This window comes from Anguilla rostrata, chromosome 16 (genome assembly GCF_018555375.3).
Source record: "Anguilla rostrata isolate EN2019 chromosome 16, ASM1855537v3, whole genome shotgun sequence".
Lineage (NCBI taxonomy): Eukaryota > Metazoa > Chordata > Actinopteri > Anguilliformes > Anguillidae > Anguilla > Anguilla rostrata.
The window spans coordinates 4,677,108-4,700,016 of record NC_057948.1 but is presented as its reverse complement, the minus strand read 5'-3'; the positions used below and the strand labels follow the sequence as shown (position 1 = coordinate 4,700,016).

Sequence of the window (22,909 nt, the reverse complement as noted above, 5' to 3'; positions counted from 1 at the left end):
AAATCTGCTTAATGCCACACATTAGCATCTCTGCCCGATGTCTTGTAGCCAGCAGCTGGTCTACATGACAGCTGTGTAATCAAGCAGCACCATTTAAAGCGTCCAATCAGAGGACAGCGTGACGTTCAGCCTTCTCAGCACAGTCACGTGCAGCATCAGGCGCAGTCTGACTGCGCAGCTGAACTCAGATCACTGTCTCAGGTTCACGCGTAACTCAATCACTGTCAGTCTGCGTGACTGCGCAGCTGCTAGTCACGCTCAGGTCTGCGTGACTGCCAGCTGAATCGATCACGTCTCAGGTCGCGTGACTGCGCAGCTGAACTCAGATCACTGTCTCAGGTCTGCGTGACTGCGCAGCTGAACTCAGATCACTGTCTCAGGTCTGCGTGACTGCGCAGCTGAACTCAGATCACTGTCTCAGGTCTGCGTGACTGCGCAGCTGACTCAGATGCTCAGGTCTTGACTGCGCAGCTGAACTCAGTCACTGTCTCAGTCGCGGATGCGCGCTGATCAGATACTCTCGGGTCTGCTGACGCGCAGCTGAACTCAGATCACTGTCTCAGGTCCGTGACTGCGCAGCTGATCAGATCACTGTCTCAGGTCTCGGACTGCGCAGCTGAACTCAGATTCAGGTTTCGAGGAGGTTAAGTCACAGATGGGGTGCAAAGAACTCCAATGGGGGGGGGGAGAAACAGGAAAAAATATGTTTATTTGTTAAGATAAAATCAATAATAATAATAATAATAATAATAACAACAACAATACTACTGTTACTACTACTACTACTAATAATAATAATGATTTGACAATAGATAAGTGCACAAGCTCTTCTGGATTTGCATCATATATTTTACAGTAGTCATTAACTATTAACAACATTACTGGCATTATTGAGGAAGGGAACTACATTCTCTTGTTATTATACCACAAAGCAGGACGGGCAGTTCATTTTCACTCATTGTGCGCTGCGTGTTAGTTAAACAGAGAGAATTCTTCAGCAGGCAGGTCCTGAGAAAACCTTTGATGCCCTTGACTTTGCCAGCCGTAGTGCCGCAGCCAATCACAGCCCCATTAACCCGTTAAGGTGTGAGGTCACAAATATTCGATTAGAATGCCCTTAACTGAACATTCTACCGCTGATGTAACAGTCGCTACTGGTTATTGAATGCAACGGGGTTCTAGAATGCTGACTTGGAATTTTGAAAAAAGAACATTCTAAAAAAAACCTTCTCTCCAAAGAGAGCGTTCAAAGGGCTGACTTCTGGTCCCAAACGCAGACGGCGTCTCCGAGCCTGAACTAACAACTAGGAGGAAAACCTCAAGAGGCTCGCTCTCTCTCAGTTTGAGCCAAGATGTGCGCGCAAGTCATGTTTCGCAGATGTTTTTTTTTTTTAAATCCATGCAAACTTTATGAAGAGGAGTACATGCAATTCTGCTCTGGAGAATCTTTTTTTTTTTGCTCCTCTGATGATGTTGAAGATGATATTTTGCAAAGAGAGATATTTTATGAACATATTAATTAATCATTTTGTGATTTGAAAAACATTCCACAGTCTGCATCAGTACACTGGTGCTACTTCACACTAGCTCGGCCAGTGGAGCTGGATTCCTCGTGAGATTTCTTCCCATTGGGGAGTTAATCCTCTCCACCGGTTGAGGTTTTATCTCCCCAATTGGGAATTGTTATTTTTTATTTTTACCTCATAGTGCTTGCTATTTGGGGGTTCAGTCCTGATTTTTGCTCTTTTTCTACCATACAAATAAAATTGTGATGATTTGATTTGACTGGCTCCATATCAAAGGAGATTTCTTTGATTCTCTCCTCAAAAAGAAGCGAGTCATCTCTGAACTTTGTCCGGCCTACCCAGAGACGACTCATTAATTTCCAAACTCAAAGCAGGACATTAGACAGAGAGAGCTAATTCATGGCCATTTGCTGAGAGATTCCACAGGATCGAGGATTCCATTAAAACGTCCATGAAGCAGCCGTCCACGTCCAGAATCTTCCGTTATACATCTGAACATAAACACATACAACGACTGTCTGATGAACACTGAGCACTAAATGACTTTCTGAATTGCCTGCAAGAATCTCAAGACCATGTTTATCGAACGAGAACTAGGACTCCTTAAACCTTGAGCGCCTTCTGAATTAAGATTAGTACAGGCAGTAAGCAGATGAAACGGGGACCCCTTTGATGCCCACCTTTGAAAAGGCACCGCGACGAGAGGCGTATGTTGAAAAGGCTTCGGATTCTGACTTCTGAATGTGAAACAAAATGGCGGACGATGGGGGGAGGGGCTACTCCTCAATCTCCGCACGCCGTTCGGAATCGCTACCGGCGAACGGGTGACCGTGACGATCAAAGGAAAGACACTAATCTACGAAGGAAGTCCCTTTTGCTTCCCCAGACCTGCAGAGTAAAGCTCTAAAAACCCACAGGCGCGATGAGGAGAGGATCATGGGAAAGTGTACTGTTTCTGACAGTTGATGGACGCGCAGAAGTCTCTTTATAGGCCTTGATCACAGTTTTTGGGGGTTGTGTGGCGGTTCCAGGGGGGCTGGGGGTGTGGGGTGTGGGGGGGGGTGTTTAGTTAGGGGAGGAGTCGCTCCGTGGTACTGCGAATTCTCACACTGTTTTTTGGCAGGAAGCCATGAAGGCCACAGCCAGAGCTCTGCTACCCCCACCCCCCCCCCCCCGAAACACGGCATGGGGGGGTGTCACAATTTCTACATTTACATCAGCCCTGAAAGTGGTCTTGCCCGACCCTTAATCTTCCGAGGCATAATAAAAAGGTTGTTTCAAACTGCCATTTCAGGGACCGCGGTGACATCTCGGATTTCGCACAGGCGTTTTTCAACACGCTCACAGATTAAAACAGAGGCACACTGTCAAAAACAGCATTCAGATGTGCTTTAGAAAGACATGTTCAGAAATTATTTCGGCACACTGTCCAGATCACTGAAATGGCATAATTATGTTAAGACTGCATGAAAGCTCAATCTGTGACTATTTAAAAGCCACGGTTCTTTTACACATTGAAATTATGAACCTTTTTTAGATGCGAAGCACTTCATGGACCTGGCTTGTAACTCGTACATATACACACACACACACACACACACACACACTCACATCACACGATACTCACCACTCACACATGCACACTCACCACACTACACTCACACTCACACTCACACTCACCTCACCACTCACCACACCACACACTCACACTCACACTACCACACATCCACACTCACTCACACCACACTCACACCACACACACACACACACACACTCACACTCACCACACACTCACTCACACTCACACTCACTCACTACCACACACTCACACTCACTACCACACTCAGCACTCACACATCACACACACACACACACTCACACTCACTCACACACTCACTCACACATGCACTCACACACACACACACACGCACACACTCACTCACTCACACTCTCACACACACACACACTCATGCACTCACTCACATACACACACATGCACACACTCACTCACACGCACGCACGCACACACACACACACTCACTCACACGCACACACACACACTCATGCACGCACACACACTCACTCACCACACACACACCACGCACGCACACACACACACACACACTCACTCACACACACACTCACTCACGCATGCACTCACACATACACACTCACTCACTCACACATGCACTCACACACACACACTCTCACTCACTCACACACTCACACTCTCACTCACGCACTCACACACACACACACACACGCACACACTCACTCACTCACACTCTCACACACACACACACAGGCTGAAGACTCTACACAGGAGGGAGCTATTAGCAGGCAAGTGGCTGAAATTGGGGGGGTGCTACATAAGAGTGGTGCTTTGCATCAATGACACTGTGTGCCATTGTTATGTCTTAATTGGGAGAGGGCCTCTTATCTAAATTGATTTTTACAAGTTCGGCCCTGTTTTACAGTTAGCTACGAAAATGTTGCAGACAGAATAGCACGATTTAACTGATAAAGACAGACCACTAAAGTCTTCTATTTAGGTGTTATAGTCCTGGGTTAAAACAAAAAACCACACACACACCGGTCCTTTACGGATAAGACCGGACACCCGTTCCTTAGTCCCAAGTAAATTAGACAATTCAAAATAAATATTTTAAAATATTACAAAATCTTTCAAAATAAATATTATTAGTAATAAGTCGACGCATTTCTCATATGCAACATTATCCACCACATAGTATCAGGAACGAGTAATCCTGACAAACACAGTTTTGTAGAATTACAAACTTAAGACATGTGAATGGTATCTGGTCTCCTCTTATAAATACATATGGAGTGTTCCAATGCAAACATCAGACAAAAATCACCGGGCGTCACATGTAATGCTATATAGGAAGAAACCATGGGAGGTACCAAACTCAAGAACGGGGGAGCCCATCGCCCGCTGATCGGAACACGGGGACCGAAATGGTCGAAGTCTGAAGCCTTCACTAGACCCCGAGGTTCCAACCACATGCTAATGACATCATCATCATCATCAAGTTTACCGTTGAAAGGAAGACACCTTCGAGAAAGTTCAGCTTTCTGTCTGCTTTCACGTACACCACACTGCATTAATCACTTGCCAAACATACGACAGGACAAAAACCCAGCCATCAGCCAGAGGTTCGACCACGTAAACAACCTTCATTTAGGGAAACAATTACTTTGACACCCCGAATACATCAGTGTTTCCTAACCGCGTGTATCAAAAGGACAAACACAAAACATCATTTAAAATGCAGTTTGATTTGAAATTAAACACTTTGCTTTTATCATTTCTATCCTAATTAATGTTCCTGTGATACATGAATCAGCTGTTGCTTGGATACTGAAGCTCTTGGACATGAGTGTATTTTTACATTACATATTTTGATCCAATTAGATTCATCTCCGATCAGCTCGGATGAGGCTGACGGCACATTTGCAATAGCAAGTGTAGCTCTGTCTCGCGGCATTTTGTGACAAGCATTCTGCTGAGCGTAACCTCAATAAGCAGCCTAGCTCACGCTGTGCTGCGTGAATGCTTTGCATTGAATCTGGTCCGTGCCAGTAGCTTCTGCTGCTAGCTCCGTAGGGTGACGTGCAATTGGCAATAGCGTTACCCCCTGTACGAGAGGTTTAAATTGAGCCGGGGTCCGCGTTTCATTGCTCTCTGGAATCCGCAGACTGCATATCACACAACAGGTCTTCCTCTGACCCTACTCTGTGTGAGCTGAGCTGTAGCCTACAGGGTTAAATAGTAGCGGAGAAAGGAGAAATCCAAACTCCAAACTCCGGAATCGCCAGTGAGGCTCCTCGCAGATAAGTGGACAAGTGGACGTTACAAATTAGGGGGAGAATTGGACATATGCAGTGCCATGTTGGGAACAAATTAATTAAAAAATATATAATTTTTTTAATGAGAAAAGAGTGTTGCCGTACAGTAAAACCTGACTGCTGAGCATGCAGTCCTGTCTTCACAGTCTCTTCCTGCCAATGTTAACCTGTTCTCTTCCTTTGTACGATGTCTAATCGTGTGACATGGCGGCACAAAGCTTACAGCATTTCTCGTTTGTAAGATTTTGCCGACATAAGACGAATATTGCTTACACAGGTTGGTTTTTGTTGTGCTGGCTTACGGTAATTTAACACAATTAATTTGATCCTTTTTAGTTTGGTTGCTATTATAAGATACACATCCATTAATGGATTATGTATTCATATTTACCAGTAAGAGACATTTATTGTGTGTGTATGTGCGTGTTTGTGTGTATGTGTGTGTTTGTGTGTGTCTGCGTGTGTGTCTGCGTGCGTGTGTGTGCCTGTGTGAGATCACTGTATTACATTCTCTTCATTGACCTTTGCAGTGTCCTTGAAAAAGGACGCTACACAAGCAGCACCCAGCGCCGAATCTCACAGGCCGCTGTGCTGACATGAGGGGCGTAACGCACACGCAGCTCAAGGCCAACGTTACACCACATACCGACCCGCCGTTCTCCAGATCACTGAACGTAAACTGCGCTTACGGACGCCGCCATCCTTTAACAAGCACCTCCGCAGGAGTCCTCTCCGCATTTTCGCGACACAATCAGACAGCAGTTAATTTAGCAGTAACTGGGCTCACGCGAGAAATTTCACACAGATTTTCACCCCAGGTGGGGGGGTGGGGGTGGGGGGGGGGGTGTGGGCGACCAATAAAATACCCCCGGGGACACGAGGGACATGCTACACAGACTGTTACGCAAAAGGGGAGATATTTCTGCACAGAGGGAACCGATTTTTCCTGTGTCTTGTCCTTCAGGGAAAGTACATGCGGTCGAAGGAAACTGAGTGAAATAGGAGGGGAATTATCCGTGGTGTGAAAGTGGTTTTAAAGAGGAGCGTTAGGTCCACACCACACACAAAAAACCGCTCCAGTGCTATGATGACCTAAATTAAAAAAAATCCAATTAGTTACTCTGCCCACTTTGTTAGGGAAGTAATATTAATTCGACGGAAAACCTGAACTATAGTAAATCTTATTTTAACAGGGAAGAGAGTACGAATACAAAAAGAGTCATTTATCAAGGCATTAAAACGTCTCTGTGAGAAGGGGACGTTCTGTGCACTGTATGTGCAGGATCTTATTGTCACCGAACACCCTAAACCACCCCCTCAGCCCCCATCTGATCCTGCCCCCCATGCCTGAGGTGTGTGTGTGTGTGAGTGTGAGTGTGAGTGTGTGTGTGTGTGTGTGTGTGTGTGTGTGTGTGTGTGTCAGTGTGTGTGTGTGAGCATGTGTGTGAGTGTGTATGTGCCTGTATGTGTGTGTATGTATGAGCATGTGTGTGTGTCTGTGTGAGCATTTGTGAGTGTGTGTCTGCGTGTGTGTGAGCGAGTGAGATCGTGTGTGTGTGTGCGCGCTGGTGGTGGTTGTGTGTGGATTTGGTGTGTGTCTGTGTGTTTGTGAGCAGTGAGATGTGTGTGTGTGTGGGCTGTGAGTTGTGTGGTTTGGTGTATATGTGAGTGTGTGTGTGTGTGTCTGTGAGTTTGTGTATATGTGAGTGCGTGTGTGTGTGTGTGTGTGTGTTTGTGAGTCTGTGTGTTTGTGTATATGTGAGTGCGTGTAAATGATTTGGTTAAGAGGTATGGAGGCAGCAGAAATCCCCTGAACCACACAGCACATCCCCAGTGTAGAGAATGTGATTTGCCTGAATCCCTGCATGTGCGATTACAGCCTCCCAGGACCAAACTACACACACACAAACGGATTAATGTTCATTTCATCAGGACACCAGTCCAGTGGAGCACAGCTGAAATTAATGGGGGTGGAGGAAACTGCACAGGCCAGGGTGAACTGACAGAGCTAACAGCTGAATGTGTGCTCTCCCGTAAAACTGCAGGTCCTGTCACATGACTACTGAAGTCTTAAATTACTTGGACATTTATGACATTTACCCTCCGACTTCCTGATATTGGGGATACGGCAGCATGAATGTTCAATGTCAAATGTCTCGTATTTGGAAAAATACAGTTGAAGTTTTACTCAGCCCTAAAGGTGGTTTTCAGAGGTGGAAAGTCCAGGGGTTCAGAAAGTAAAAGTCCTGCCATGTTTTTCTTCCACCCATGAACTCAGCCAGCCAATTTCACTAATTAGTTCTGCCTCCGGGCTGAAGAATTGTGCAAATTTAGCAAATCCAGGCGATTGGTAGACAAAATACGGGGCAGGACTTACATTCCGAACCTGTATTTTCCCACCTGTGTTGGTTTTGAAACCATGTTAAACGTACCTTTTAGTGAGTTTCTTTGGATAAAAACGTCCGCTGTGTAGCTAAAACAGAGACACAAATGCAGGCCTTCTGGATATCAGTCACTCCTGATTCCATCTCAGACAGGTTGGGTGCGAAATGTGACTGTGATCACAAAGATGGTAAATGGACTGCATTTATATAGCGCTTTTATCCAAAAGCGCTTTACAACTGATGCCTCTCATTCACCAGAGCAGTTAGGGGTTAGGCGTCTTGCTCAGGGACACTTCGACACGCCCCAGGGCGGGGATCGAACCGGCAACCCTCCGACTGCCAGACAACTGCTCTTACCTCCTGAGCTATGTCGCCCCCCCCCCAGAGAAAGGCTCGGTCACCTCTCTCAGTGTAACAGACCGAGCTCCGGCGGTATTGGGCCGCGAAAACTTTATCGACCCCAGCAGCGCGGTGACGACATTCGCCGCGGGCTCCTCACGTAACCCCGCCGATCGGCGCTTCCCTTTCCCCCCCACCCCGCCGCAATTTTCCGAGAAGCGCAAATGTCACCATCACTCAAAGTCACATCCCCCCCCCGTCCCGGAGCCGGAAATCCATCTCTCTCCATTCCGTCACCCGTTTCCTGGGGGGGGGGGGGCGGCAAAGCCTCGTTCTGTAAATTCGCGAGCGATCTGGGGAGCGTGCCGGCGTGGAGGCAGCGCCGCTCGGCGACCATCGATCGCAACCGCGGAAACTGACGGGCGTTGGCCGTCGCCCTCTCCCTTCCGGTCCCCTGCTCGGGAAACGCGTTCGCGACACGGCCCTCCCCCCCTCCCCCCGTTCACCGCCGACACCGCCCCTCGGTTTCACCGCGAAAAGCGCCAGGACGACAGGCCCCCGTCTGCCCGTCCCGCGTTCCAAAACGATTGGATCGGACGAACGGCGATCGCTGGCGATGGACTCCGCCCCCCCCGCGGACGTGTCGCCCGCTATCCCCTCGACAAATGGGGATTTAGGACCGACGGGGGGGGGGGGGGAGGGAATCGTGACCTGAAGTGCCATGACCGACCGAAGCGACTGACGTCTTCCGTTTCGAGACCGGGTGACGGCGCGGAACCGCCATTAGGGAAACGGGATTGTGACCCGGAGGTTGCAAGTTCAACACAACAAGGAGGAGGCACTTCCACCGGAGCCTTGAGCAGCGCAGAACATATCACCACCTCCTTTTTTCAGAAAAAACGTGAGGGAGGCAAGCCGCGCGAGGTGTTCCGGGTAACGCGAAATGTCAAAATGGACTCGCGCTCGCCGCGAAAGGATCCCCCGAAAACCGGTGCAATCTCAGGCACCACTTCGGTCCTTAACGAGAGCCAATCAGGAAATGAATTTGGTTTATCGTCCAATCGAGTTGGGCTTAATCGCCCCAGACGAGCCGGGCCTTCGGTCTGAGGGTTTATTATGCGATTAACACAATCCGATGAGCCAAAACCACTGCGCGTAACCGCCACCCAACTCCTGGCACTAAGCTGTAATGGGAGGGGGGGGGGTTACTGAAGCGGGGGGGGGGGCTTTGTTAGATTAGTGTTCTGTGCAGCTGCAGTCACACCTGCAGTAAAAAAAAAAAAAAAAAAAAAAAAATGGTGTGATGCCATTTGCTTTGGGTTGGCGGTCGTGTTGGCGAGCGGGCCCGGGTTCGACGCTGCCCCGCCCGACCCCCCGACCTCGACGTCGGGCAAACGCACTTTTCGGGAAAACGGTTCGCACCGACTCTGCCCGCCGCGGCGAATCTTAAAAGGGGGAGGGCCTGCGAGAAGGCGTTCGGCGCGTGAGCCGACCCGCCGTTTTTTTAAAAAAAAATTTTTTAACGGGTTTCGCAAAAAGTGACAAACGGCGCCGGAGTCGCTTTTTAGCGGAAGCGCTGCCGTCGGGACCAAAAAAATTCCACCGCGAAATAGCGGGCCGACGACTTGCCAGCCAACCCCTCAGCCGGAGATGGGGTGAGGAAGAGATTCGAGGAAGAGTGCTAATTGTGTTTTCCCGTTTTAATCTCCCTCTTTTTTTTTGTAAAGAAAGGTGACGTCGGGACACGAGAGTAACACACAAGATGAGAGCGCTGTGTAGCAGTTTCACATTAAAAAGGTATGAGAAATAAATTATTGATCGACTAGAACTACCATTATTGCACACTAGTATGGAGTATGGAGTCAGAGACAGATACCTGCACACTAGGAATATGTACCACAGACATATACCTGCACACTAGGAGTATGTACCACAGACATATACCTGCACACTAGCAGTATGTACCGGAGACATATACCTGCACACTAGCAGTATGTACCACAGACATATACCTGCGCAATAGCAGTATGTACCACAGACATATACCTGCGACTAACAGTATGTACCAGAGACATATACCTGCGACTAACAGTATGTACCAGAGACATATAGCTGCACACTAGCAGTATGTACCACAGACATATACCTGCACACTAGCAGTATGTACCACAGACAGATACCTGCACAATAGCAGTATGTACCGGAGACATATACCAGCACACTAGCAGTATGGAGTCAGAGAGCCAATCATTATAACGGTTCATCCACCAATGTAAAAGAATGTTGTCATGTGACACTTCATCTCATTTGCATGCTAATAATTGTAGGGGTGTGGGAGGAAGGTCCACAGACCATCTGCACCAGCAGACAAGGAAGCCTACGGGTCTCGCCTTCATCATTGCCTTAACGCTTGTCTATCCCAGAATGCACTGGGGATCGTCACAGGACCGCAGGCTTCCTCGGCAACTCTTCAAAAAAATCAAAATCTTCATTTACAATTTACAATTACAGCAAGGAACAGGAGCGAATGTAATCCCTGTAGAGGATACGTTACTGGGCCTAGTTTCCAACGTTAATCTCAAGCCACTAACTGACACAACCGTGTAACGGTTATTCCAGGCACAACCGAAGAATGTCAATCATTTTGCCATTTCGGCTGAAGCAGAGATTTGTTTTCCACAAAAAGAGCGCGTGAGTTTACCTCAGTCGACTTACGCTGAATTATTATTCCTTATTCATCACAATGAAGTTTCCTCAAAACACTCAAGTCTGATTTAAAATAAACCCCAGCAGTAGTGACAGCTAATCTTCAGTAGCACACATTGGCAAGCTTGCTGAACTGTGTTGGCGAGAACAAAACACTCAAGACTGGTGTTCATTGTGAGCGAAAATAAAGGACAAATGATGTTCGAATCAAGGACACAGTCTCTCCATACATGCATGTACTACGTCTCCTGGGATCCCTGTAGTCACGAGACCATAAACTTCTCAATGTTAGATCTATACTGGTTGGTACTCCACCATTTCACTCCGGTAGAGCACGACTGGCACTAATGGACTCCCATGAACTGGATTTTAATTAACACTTAACGCCTAACGCTACGCGTCCATCGCCGGCAACCGTGACGCGTGGGCTGCTGGGAACTGGGATCGCCCCCCCCCGCCCCGCTCGCGTCTCACAGATTGTGCGCCCTCTCGCCCAACGAACCGCCAGCATTCTGTATCGGGCCTATACGTGCCGCCATAATCAGGACAGATGGTTTCGTGAAGCTAATTAGGAAGCCGGCTCGCCTCGGTCGGACGTAAGACGCGTGACCGCGATCGAGGCAGAAGGAGGAAGACCACCGCTCTGTGGGGGGGTGGGGGGATGGACTGATGGGAAGGCTGACCCGACTCCACCGCCCCTGGGAACAGCAAGAATCTTAAACGGAATATCAACAACGCATATACTGATCTATTGCAATTCACTGTTTCAGCATTACAGCGTCACAGGGTACTTCACGAAAAAGGATAAAACGTGGCAGGTCCGACGATCTCGAACCAACAGCGCAGCTGAGGTTATCTTCTGTGAAGTCACGATCTTTTCTGTTTTCTTTCCGTAATGTGCCTAAATGGAAATGCACATTGTATATATTCTGAGAGCTCCACGCGGTGTTGAGTGGCTCTGCTAGGACGGACACGCGGTGTTGAGTGGCTCTGCTAGGACAGACACGCGGTGTTGAGTGGCTCTGCTAGGACGGACACGCGGTGTTGAGTGGCTCTGCTAGGACGGACACGCGGAGTTGAGTGGCTCTGCTAGGACGGACACGCGGTGTTGAGTGGCTCTGCTAGGACGGACACGCGGTGTTGAGTGGCTCTGCTAGGACGGACACGCGGTGTTGAGTGGCTCTGCTAGGACGGACACGCGGTGTTGAGTGGCTCTGCTAGGACAGACACGCGGTGTTGAGTGGCTCTGCTAGGACGGACACGCGGTGTTGAGTGGCTCTGCTAGGACGGACACGCGGTGTTGAGTGGCTCTGCTAGGACGGACACGCGGTGTTGAGTGGCTCTGCTAGGACAGACACGCGGTGTTGAGTGGCTCTGCTAGGACGGACACGCGGTGTTGAGTGGCTCTGCTAGGACAGACACGCGGTGTTGAGTGGCTCTGCTAGGACGGACACGCGGTGTTGAGTGGCTCTGCTAGGACAGACACGCGGTGTTGAGTGGCTCTGCTAGGACGGACACGCGGTGTTGAGTGGCTCTGCTAGGACGACACGCGGTGTTGAGTGGCTCTGCTAGGACGGACACGCGGTGTTGAGTGGCTCTGCTAGGACAGACACGCGGTGTTGAGTGGCTCTGCTAGGACAGACACGCGGTGTTGAGTGGCTCTGCTAGGACAGACACGCGGTGTTGAGTGGCTCTGCTAGGACAGACACGCGGTGTTGAGTGGCTCTGCTAGGACAGACACGCGGAGTTGAGTGGCTCTGCTAGGACAGACACGCGGTGTTGAGTGGCTCTGCTAGGACGGACACGCGGTGTTGAGTGGCTCTGCTAGGACAGACACGCGGAGTTGAGTGGCTCTGCTAGGACAGACACGCGGTGTTGAGTGGCTCTGCTAGGACAGACACGCGGTGTTGAGTGGCTCTGCTAGGACAGACACGCGGTGTTGAGTGGCTCTGCTAGGACAGACACGCGGTGTTGAGTGGCTCTGCTAGGACAGACACGCGGTGTTGAGTGGCTCTGCTAGGACGGACACGCGGAGGCCCGTTCAGTCAGCCCTACCAAGTGCTTAATCGCTCAGGCGGAAAGGGAAAGATCTCTGATTGGAGCGAGGAACTGCGCGAGTTCGCTGGCTCCCGCCAACCGAATGTTCTGAATGCATAATTCATCTTCGGAGAGGAACTCCAGACAGGACTGATACAGAGGCATCATTTGGACCCAGGGGCTATGGTGTAGCTCCTCGCTTAGTACAGCTCTTCCATGGTGTAATATTAACACACTGAAAACTGTGCTTACCGCACTGAGAATCACACTTAAGACAGAAAAATCACATTTACCACACTGAAAATCACTTACCACACTGAAAATCACACTTACCACACTGAAAAATCACACTTGCCGCACTGAAAATCACACTTGCCGCACTGAAAATCACACTTACCACACTGAAAAATCACTTACCACACTGGAAATCACACTTACCAGACTGAAAATTGCACTTACCACACTGAAACTCTCACTTACCACACTGAAATTGCAGGAAAGACACAGAAAGTCGCTGCAACAAACAGCGGCAATTAAGACCAAGCAGCATATCATGGCTCCTGACAGATGGTGAGCGTTTTTCCAGTTACATGTGTATGCACCAAGGGAGTACTTTTGATTTTAACATCAGTGGGGTGACATTTAACCTTTGTTCTACAAGCTACCAATACCTCCACTCCCCCAGGCATAAGCATATGAACACACACACACACACCCACACCCATTGTGTTAGCTCTGTCAGCTCACCCTGGCCTGTGCAGTTTCCTCCACCCCCATTCATTTCAGCTGTGCTCCACTGGACTGGTGTCCAGATGAAATGAACATAATCCGTTTGTGTGTGTGTAGTTTGGTCCTGGGAGGCTGTAATCGCACATGCAGGGATTCAGGCAAATCACATTCTCTACACTGGGGATGTGCTGTGTGGTTCAGGGGATTTCTGCTGCCTCCATACCTCTCAGCCTATTCATTCACATACACACACATTGCAGAAATCACACTGTTGTATTCTTTGAATACACGTTCGAAAGGAGCCAGTGCCAAGCCTAAACCAATCAAATTTGCTTAATTATTTATTTTTTGTATAGACAAGTATAGACAATGGTGGGTGGGGCAATGGGGGGGTGTGGAAACACATTTAACCCTTTGTGGTGCAGATAAAACAACTGAGCAAACATTTCAGATTCAAGGAAATTATTGCTGGGGACTCATCCCCACCAACATCTACACTATACTGCAGGTTTCTATCTGGCGTACCAGCAGTAGGCTAAATCGCAATGCATAATCATAATTACCAAATGTTCCAAATTAACAGCCTCTTCACACCAGACATCTGAGGACTATAGCATCAATCATCCAAGGACAAAACATTATCCAGAATTTTAGTTACACTCTGGTGAGCAGCCACGAATAAAATGACTAATTGCACCAGGGAATGGGGACCAGGAAGTGTCTTTCCCGGCATGAATAAGAATAAAATAGCGTAAGCTGAGATACATGGTGTGAGGTAATGGCAGCACAGACTGGAATTACAAAAAAATAACTTTGAATTCTAGCCTTCAGATGTAGAGCTAATGTATCTCAGTTCTCAACACTGCGAACGAACAGGCGACGTGCTCAGACGTGGCTGAAGAAATATTGTGTGGAAAACCATGATGGTTCAAACCGCTGGTAGGCCGTTTTATTTTTCGCTACGTTCCCGCACAACAAAACGCCGTCGGCTCCTAGTCATTTTCTCTGCCGAAAAAACACACATATTTAAGTGCAGCGTGTTCCCATAGCAACAGGGCCCCGTGGGCTCCAGGGACTGGAGGAAGTCACAGAGAGGGTATCGTTGTTGTCGTGTCAGAGCCGCGTCTGCCCACCGAGATCTGGGGAGGAGACGCTCAGAGCAGGGCTGGACAGGAAGCGCAGTCTCCACGAATTACAGCTGAAGAAATTGTGAAAGAGAAGAGGAGAGCGGTGGGGGATGGTGTTGGGGGGGGCGTCTTTGGTAAATTAATTGGTAGGTAACAGAAAGGCCAGTCGTCACGAGCCACGAGCATATAAGACCGGATGTGATAAAGATTAACCTGGCGTTCCCTGTCATGAACCGAGAACAGGTTGGTTTTGCATAATATTGTTGTGGCGTTTATTCTCAGTGGGGCAATATCATAGCCTTAAGCAAGGTATTTAATCTGAAGTGCTACAATAAATATCCCAGGTTTATAGATACCTGGAAGCTTTGGACATCGCTCTGGATAAGAGATCTGCAAACCGACTCAATTTAAATGCGAACGTACCGTTCCCTTTCCTTTAACGAGGACATCGAGATCCAGACGGGAAAATGCACCTTCAAGCAAAGTCTGTCGCTAGGAGTATATTGTCTGTACTGGGCTAACATCATAGTTAAAACCACGGGCAAACTCCGCAGTGTCTTTTGAGGACAAAAATGGTAATATCTAACAAAAAAAAGTGTGCGGGGGAAGAGATTGCGCGGTAATTATCACTAAACATTTCCCCGGTTTTATGAAACTCATAGAGACCGTGCCACGGTATCATTCATGACCTTATTGCACTGTGGCCTTCCAATAGCCTCTCTACGTTTAAAACATGCACGGGGCTGTTTTTATCCCTGCGGACCCCACCCCTGACATCGCCCGTTTAATAAGCACCTTTCCCCAAACAGTTCCAGAAACAATCTATAAATGAACCCGCACCAGGTAGCATAAACAAACGCATTAGGATTTTGGTTGCAATAAATACTAAGTACATTAAATAGCCTCTGCAGGTTCACTAGTCATTGTCATACAATTAATGAGGAAGTAGAAACACTAGCCTATGTGATTCAACCGAGTAGCCTAATACTTCAGCTGCAACCATGACAACAAGAGTTCCCCATAGCCTGTATGTATGGAGTGTGTAATGTGCTACAGGCTAGCATTATTAATCCTGCATATGCTGCGTCTCTATTGGCCTGATAAAATACATTTCCCCCATTATTAAGGAAATTATTTCCAACCGCTACATATCTTCGTTTAGTATTCATTAGGTTGCATAATCTCAACGCTGAAGTGTTTTCATTAGCTAGACTTCCATTCAACACCTGTTAGCATCGCTCTTGTTTAACGGAGGAATAATCTCATATCATAGCCTCTCCCATGAGCAGTGTCTTTTTAACTTTGTTGATGTATTAAAACGCGTAATTTCAGCACCTCCTCGGAGCCACCGACTGAACCTCAATATCTGATGGTTATTCTGCGTTTAGCAGCCTCCGGTGGAACAAACATTTCTCAGTCCTGAATCTCAATTATTCCTTTACCCTCCCAACTCCCACGCGACCTAAGTCACCGCGATCCTGTGCACGAGAAATAGACTTTAACACCGATTTAGGTCGAGGCCGGTCAATGTCACAGGTTACTCGTTTGTTCTTTAAATTCTGGTGAAAATGCCAATAGGACGCGTTTAATTGTCAGCATTATGCGGTAAACCCAGACCGAGTAAAAGCAATATAAGGCGAATTTAACGTGTCAACATCTCAGGGCCCAGTTTGGAACAAAGGGACCTTTACAAGAAAACCTGCCAGTACGGTTAACTTCTGTTGGAGATATTCAATTGCATTCACAAGCGTTTTCTTCTGTCCGACGTCCGCCGGTGTATGTTTGCTAGAGCCATTTTAGCACTACAAGCTAGATATCATTCCCATAAAACTTACTGAAACACTGTGTTGGTTTATCATATGTATACACACGCGCCATCTGCAGCGCATATGTGTGTTCATCTGTATACCAATCGATTTTCAGTTCCTTTAAGGGGAACCTGGATAGGCTAGATATTTACGCACATCTGGAGAATGGGGACAATGTGAGGCAGCGGGAAGTAGGCATCTAAAACACACTGGTGTAGCCTAATGTTTTACCTAAACAGCTTCGGCATAAACAAGAAATTACTTTTGGTGTTATGAAAACGGTCATACGTTCTCAGCAAATAAATTAGCTGCAATATACCCTACCGCTTTTGTTCTTACCCTCGGTCGCGAGCGCTGGCTGGAGAAGAAAGAACAGCATTCCTAGCGATATTAGACACTTAGTGAAGAATCCATCCAAGCCAGGTGTTTTCCAGTTTTTCCGATAACATCCTGTGATACCCACACCTATCCATTCCGGCGAGCCAAGCGCGCGAGCACCGTCCCCTTCGCTGTTGTCCAAAATATAGAGATTGTTATGCGCACCCCTCAAACTAGAAGCCATTTGCGTATCCAAAAGATATACTGCAGTCTCGTTCGTGAAAAAGACATTTGATCAATCCGTGACTGGACCGAGAGCGAAGCCTTCCACCAGTCTGTCCTGCATGTATCTCAGAAACGGCGGTATTGAACATTTAAGGGACACATCTGCGACGGGGTTCGCGCCGCACGCTCATCGCTGCATTTCTGCGGCACAAAGACTGCCCGTTTCTGGGAAATGACGCCCGACTCTTGGTTATTTCATTTCCTTTTTAACTGCCCGCTAACCAAAATGGGTAGTGTGGTAGATGGCTTCTCCGTCTTTCCGAGGGATTCGGGTGTTATTGAAATTAAGAGACGTCATTTCATTAGGAAATAAATCACGTAGCTAACTCTCGGGTTCACTGCGAAATGAGTGAAACAAGCTCTCGACTCGACGCAGCTTCCAATGTAGAATTCGACGACCCCTGGTGGACAAGTATCTCTGTCAAAAAGTTCCGTTCGCAATTTAGTGAGGACACAGTTTAACGAAAATCACTGTCAAAATAGGAGACCGTGTTTTATTTAGCAACACCAAAAGATCAGACACCCTTTACTAAATCGGGCGGTATAGCACAAGAGATATTTGAGCATATAATCGCAAGATTGTAGATTCTCAGGTTGTGCACCACCGTTATACTCTTAAGTAAGGTACATATCTTGAACTGCTTCAGTCAATAATCAGTGGTTCAAATAGATTGTAAACTTTCAAGGAAAATGTAGGAAAAAATGTTTGAAAAGGTACAAACGTTTGCCACTGCAGTACCTTTTAGGAACCTATGTATTGCTAGCCAGATTAATTTGTACTTTTTGCTCGTAAAAGGTACTTATTAGTAGCTAAATTGAACATGCTGGGGAAGTTAAATCCTGGTAAATCTAAACGTGTTAGTTTAGCATGCAGTTTGGTTCCATTTTGGTCTCTAATCATTAAGTCTATGAATGATAGATGGTCCTTCTGTCTAGATCAGTGGTCTCCAACCCTGGTCCTGGAGAGCTACAGTGTCTGCTGGTTTTCATAGTGACTCTGCACTTCATGAATCAATTAGAGCAGTTGATTACACAGTTAACTCACCTGGTGTCTTGGGTCTCAATTGGGTGCTGATTTTAAGGTGAAAACAAAAACCAGCAGAGTCTGTAGCTCTCCAGGACCAGGGTTGGAGACCACTGGTCTAGATAATATAATATAAGATAATATATTAACATTCCCAGTACACCTCGTTGGACTGGCTTTGAAGTGCTTACTGAGTGCATGGTTGACACCCCAGGGTGCAATCTGAAGCTTAAGCTTCCCTGTTGGGGTCCCCATCCCTGGTCCTGGAGTGCTGCAAGGCCTGCTGGCTTTTGATATTAAGCAGCAATAAATGCTCAATTAAAGCCATTGATTACACTCACCGCGCCTGATTTCTTGAATCTGGATTGCTTGTTGATTTTGTAGTGAAAACAAAAAGAATTTCGGCTCCCGATGCTACACTGTCCTGTTCAATAAAGCTTTGTTTAAAAAAAAAAAAAAAAAAAAATTTGTTATGTAAATGAATAAACATTTAAATCTGTTATGTAAAAGCCAGTGGCTTTATGGAAAAGCAGTTAACATGACTATAGTTGCAGTCAGTTGGTCTTGCTTCTAAGTCAGCAGCATTCTGCAAATTTGAATTCAATTGGCACCCACGGAAATTGCATTTTTCACATAGTTAAAATGCCATTGAGATAGCCACTTGAAATTTAAAAAAAGCCTGTAAACATTCAATCTTGGTTCGTAATGGTATGTGCAAACTGTCATTGTGGACAATTTAATTCATTGATTGATTTTATAATGCTTGACTTTATAATGCATTTATATATTCCTGGCTCATTTAGCTAATTGTATACACCACAGCCAGTTCACTTCTAGATTAGCCCAGTTAAATGTTTCATATAAGCACACAAAAACAGTCTTCAACTATCATTCATCAGCTAATCAATAAACACAGTTAAAATGTCAGGTCACATAAATGATTGGGCTAATTAAATAATTAAGAGCAAACGTTGGAATGAAGTCCAAGAACCCTCCTTGCCTTTAAGGTGTTGATGATTAATCAAGCCTATTGCAAACACCAACTGCGCAGGCACTGCTTATGCTGAATTCTCGCCCTCTGGTGGTAGAATGTTGCAACTGCGAGAGGCTCTGGCTCAGTGAATGGAGATCAATTCCCAGTCAAAGAAGCAAACTTTTTTCCTTAACTGATGATTGAATCCCTGAACAGTTGCATCCACGGGGTGGTAGTATTGCATCAATATTGCGAAGTACTCACTCTGCCCTTCAGGAAAAAATCAAATGTGTGCATTTCAAACTCAAAGATCCAAGAACAAGCCCGTGGTGTATAGATGAACAAAATAATCTCAAATTATAAAACAAATCAGTGTGCACATTCACGTCCATGTAGTTACTCACAGCCAAATTAAAAGGCCGTCAAAATTAGTTTGCTGCAGCAATAGATATTTTTAATTCAAAGTGAATGTTGACAATAATACACCATAAATTCGTATTTTGACACTCACCAAAATAATCACCTAGAAAACCCGCTTTTTGTGACAAAGTAGAGGAGTCTTGGTCACATTTAAATCACTGAGAACTAGAGAGAAATACTATCGCAAACGGTAAGAGACATTACATCCAGAAATGTATTTCCCAGTCCTCATATTGTAAATATTGCACAGTGCAATTGCTACATGGCAAACTAGTGTAGCATAAAATCAAAAGCAAATTAATTAAAAGAAAAAAGCCACAAAATCTACAGATATTAAAACGGTAACAGTTTTTAGCAATCAAGTCTATTTGCCGTGTAATCTAAAACAGATCCCATTACTTGCAGCGTGAATTAACTTTTACGAACACAGCCGATTTGAAAATTAAAAAACGGCGAGAATGCGAAAACGGAAAAAAAGTAACCATATGAAGTAAAGTAAGGACTTAGGACTAATACAGTAGCACATTTGATAATCCAAAGACCCTGAATTAACTTCATAAGCATTTCGAAAAGAACACCAGTCAGATAAATAACGTCTGCGACCTTAATATTAATAATGGGAAATAAAAAACTGCAGTGTTTGGTTGACTTAATAACTTTAAAAATTTAAGGGATTTGCGAAATCTTTACAGACAGTTTTCAAACGGACTTGAATAAACTGCCCGTGTAACCTGAAATGCATCCATTCCATTGCATCTAGTCATTCCGTTTTGGCTAACATGGTGATTTTGTGCAGGCATATTTGCTTGTAAATACAGTTACCCACGAACCAAAATACATTTCATATACCTCCGAAAACAAAGCACGTGAATTGTCAAGTTCATGCATATTAATGACAGAAAATGCTTACAATCCAATTTTCAGATGAAGAAACAAATGAAGGTATTTTTTTTAGCAAACAGTAAATTAAGCGCTTCGAATGTGCAACAACTTTGGACCATATATATATCAGCAGTTTAGCCAGAACTATTCATATAGTTGGGTCTGCATAGATCTCACTAGGACACAGGTACCTAGGTGGGCGTTCACAATTGGGTGTGGTGGTTCAGCTAAGGTAAATGGGTGGACCAGGATACTATTTATGTAGCCGTGGCCCTCCCGTGCGTACGGGGTCTTGTCTACGAATATAACTGCATATCCTGTTTGATACAGAAACCACCAGAACGTCTGAATCGACTGAATCTTGCATTCTCGGAGCATTCAAGAATATGCGACAAAGGCAATAAAATAAATAAATAAATCGGTTTCCATAGTGATCAAAATGCGAGAGGGAATTTATATGCCGTAAACCAGTTCCTTCCACTTGTGTAGCCTACATTCAGTGTTCAAAGTAAAGCTTTCAAAACACCCCACTTGGCCGTGTTAAGCACTGTGCACACATCTCTCTGACAATGGTGACTTAGCAGAAAACAATTGCATTAGTGTCCAAGATTTTGATTTGTTTGACTACAGGGCGACTCGCTGCATTAAGAGCGTTCATATGAACAGTGACATGTGCTCAGGTTTAGAGAACTAGTCTATGCGACAGCTATGACCAATAATATTCTGGCAACGGAACGACGCCATGTGATGAACTAAAATACCGTGTGTGCAATTCGGATGAGAAAGAGTAAATGTTATGCCGACCAAAGCGTGCTCTGACGCAGCGGCTTTGTTAACAGGCGTCAGGGCCTGATATTGCATCTATAAATCCTTAGCAACCGCTAGCCAATACGAACGCTCCTAAGCTGATTTGACAACAGGCTGTTAAAAGTATCGTACGTCAATCACCGGAATGACGTTTAACAACACGTGTACGCCTTTTTTCGGGTGAAGCTACTCAAAACAAGGCACAAACAGTGCTGCGTACACTGTCGTCCGCAAAGAGCTGGAACGGTTAGGTAATCACAATGAAAACGCCCACTCTGATATGAAAGGGTCAGGGAAACAAAACATAAGAGTTCGCTTTCCCCGTCTTTAACATCGACTCCCGCTCGAAAGGGATCAGCAGAAAACAACTGGGATAATACAAACATTCTAGGCTACTTCATTTATGAAGGGTTTACATTATTTGTAAAATGATCTAAAACAAAATGCAAGCACAAAATTCATGTCGTCCACCGACCTTCTCCACTGAACACTGCAATTTCATTTCCAAGAGGGAAAAAGCACATTATTTCCTCCCGCGAACAGTCAGCGTATAACGTCGCCTTGGAACACCGTTAATATATAACTGTCATACTGAAAAAGTTAAATCAATCCTGCAAGCTACAGCTTAACATGTCATATGAAACATACTTAACTCAAGTTACATCAATACATCCATGTATAGGCTATGCAGCGATGAGCCAAAGGTTAATGAAGATAAAATACTGATGCAAGAAAAAAAACACACACCCCCAAAACATGATAAATGCAACTAACTTACATCATTCTGCAATACAGTAGTTACAATGACACTCCAAACATGAAAGCAAATGATTAAAACCAATAAAACCCACTTCTATTTCAGGCAATCAGACCTATACCAAAATAAGAAGGCCAAGTATGAACTAAGTTAATCACCTAATTTCACAGCAATTTGAAGTGGCAATCAGAATATAGCAGCTTATCTATGATACATTCAAGATAAATGATACAACTTATTACTCGCCCACAAGCTAAACATAGCCTCAACCATTTTTTTTTTTTTTTTGTATTTAAATTTTCCCCATTTCTACGACTACAGTACACTTGAGGTCTATGCAAGAGGAGTAGCTACCTTGCTTAGGAAATGAATTACAGTCTTTGGTGCTGCAAAAGCAACTTCATTTGAAAGTAGACAAACAAAAAAAAAAAAAAACTTTACACACACACTAGCAAACACACAGAAAAAAACGCACACAGCATACGTATTTTTCTCCCTGACGGAATGTGTAACGTAAGCAGTCGACGCCAACAAGCCTCAAAACAAAAGGTTTTCGTAAGAGTGGGGGTGGGGAGGGGAGTAAAATTCTGTCACATGCATAAAATGAGAAAATTGCACACAAATTACTCACACCGTGTGAAGCTTCAGCACTAAATAGTCTAACTCTATGATATATATATATACTCATATTTAAATATCAAATACTGCATGGTCTGCTCAGGCTAATATGAACCCATAAGGAATCAAAAAGCTACTTGCATTTTTGTCTTTATCTAGTCAAAGCCATGCCAACCACATTTCTAAATATCTCAGGAAAATTAAAATAATAAAAATCAAACTGGAAATTAAAAGTACAAAAACGACAACTATTTCGATTGTATTGCGGTTTCATTAAACAGTATAAATACTGTTAGTAA

General features: G+C 45.6%; 1 protein-coding gene across 9 annotated transcripts in view; it reads right to left on the bottom strand.

Annotated features, from left to right (window-relative positions):
- LOC135241745 (UPF0606 protein KIAA1549L-like) overlaps nt 1–18,482 on the bottom strand; it is a 74,508-nt gene extending 56,026 nt beyond the window's left edge. For 3 of the 9 annotated variants that reach the window (XM_064312377.1, XM_064312379.1, XM_064312381.1), the window contains exon 1: nt 16,866–17,846. In XM_064312377.1, coding sequence (XP_064168447.1) covers nt 16,866–17,088 — 223 coding nt within the window. In that variant the 5' untranslated portion in view covers nt 17,089–17,846. Of the gene's footprint in view, nt 1–16,865; nt 17,851–18,344 lie in introns of those variants that run through there. The other 6 variants (XM_064312382.1, XM_064312383.1, XM_064312384.1 and 3 more) reach the window with 4 other exon arrangements.
- Between the last annotated feature and the right edge of the window lie 4,427 nt (nt 18,483–22,909).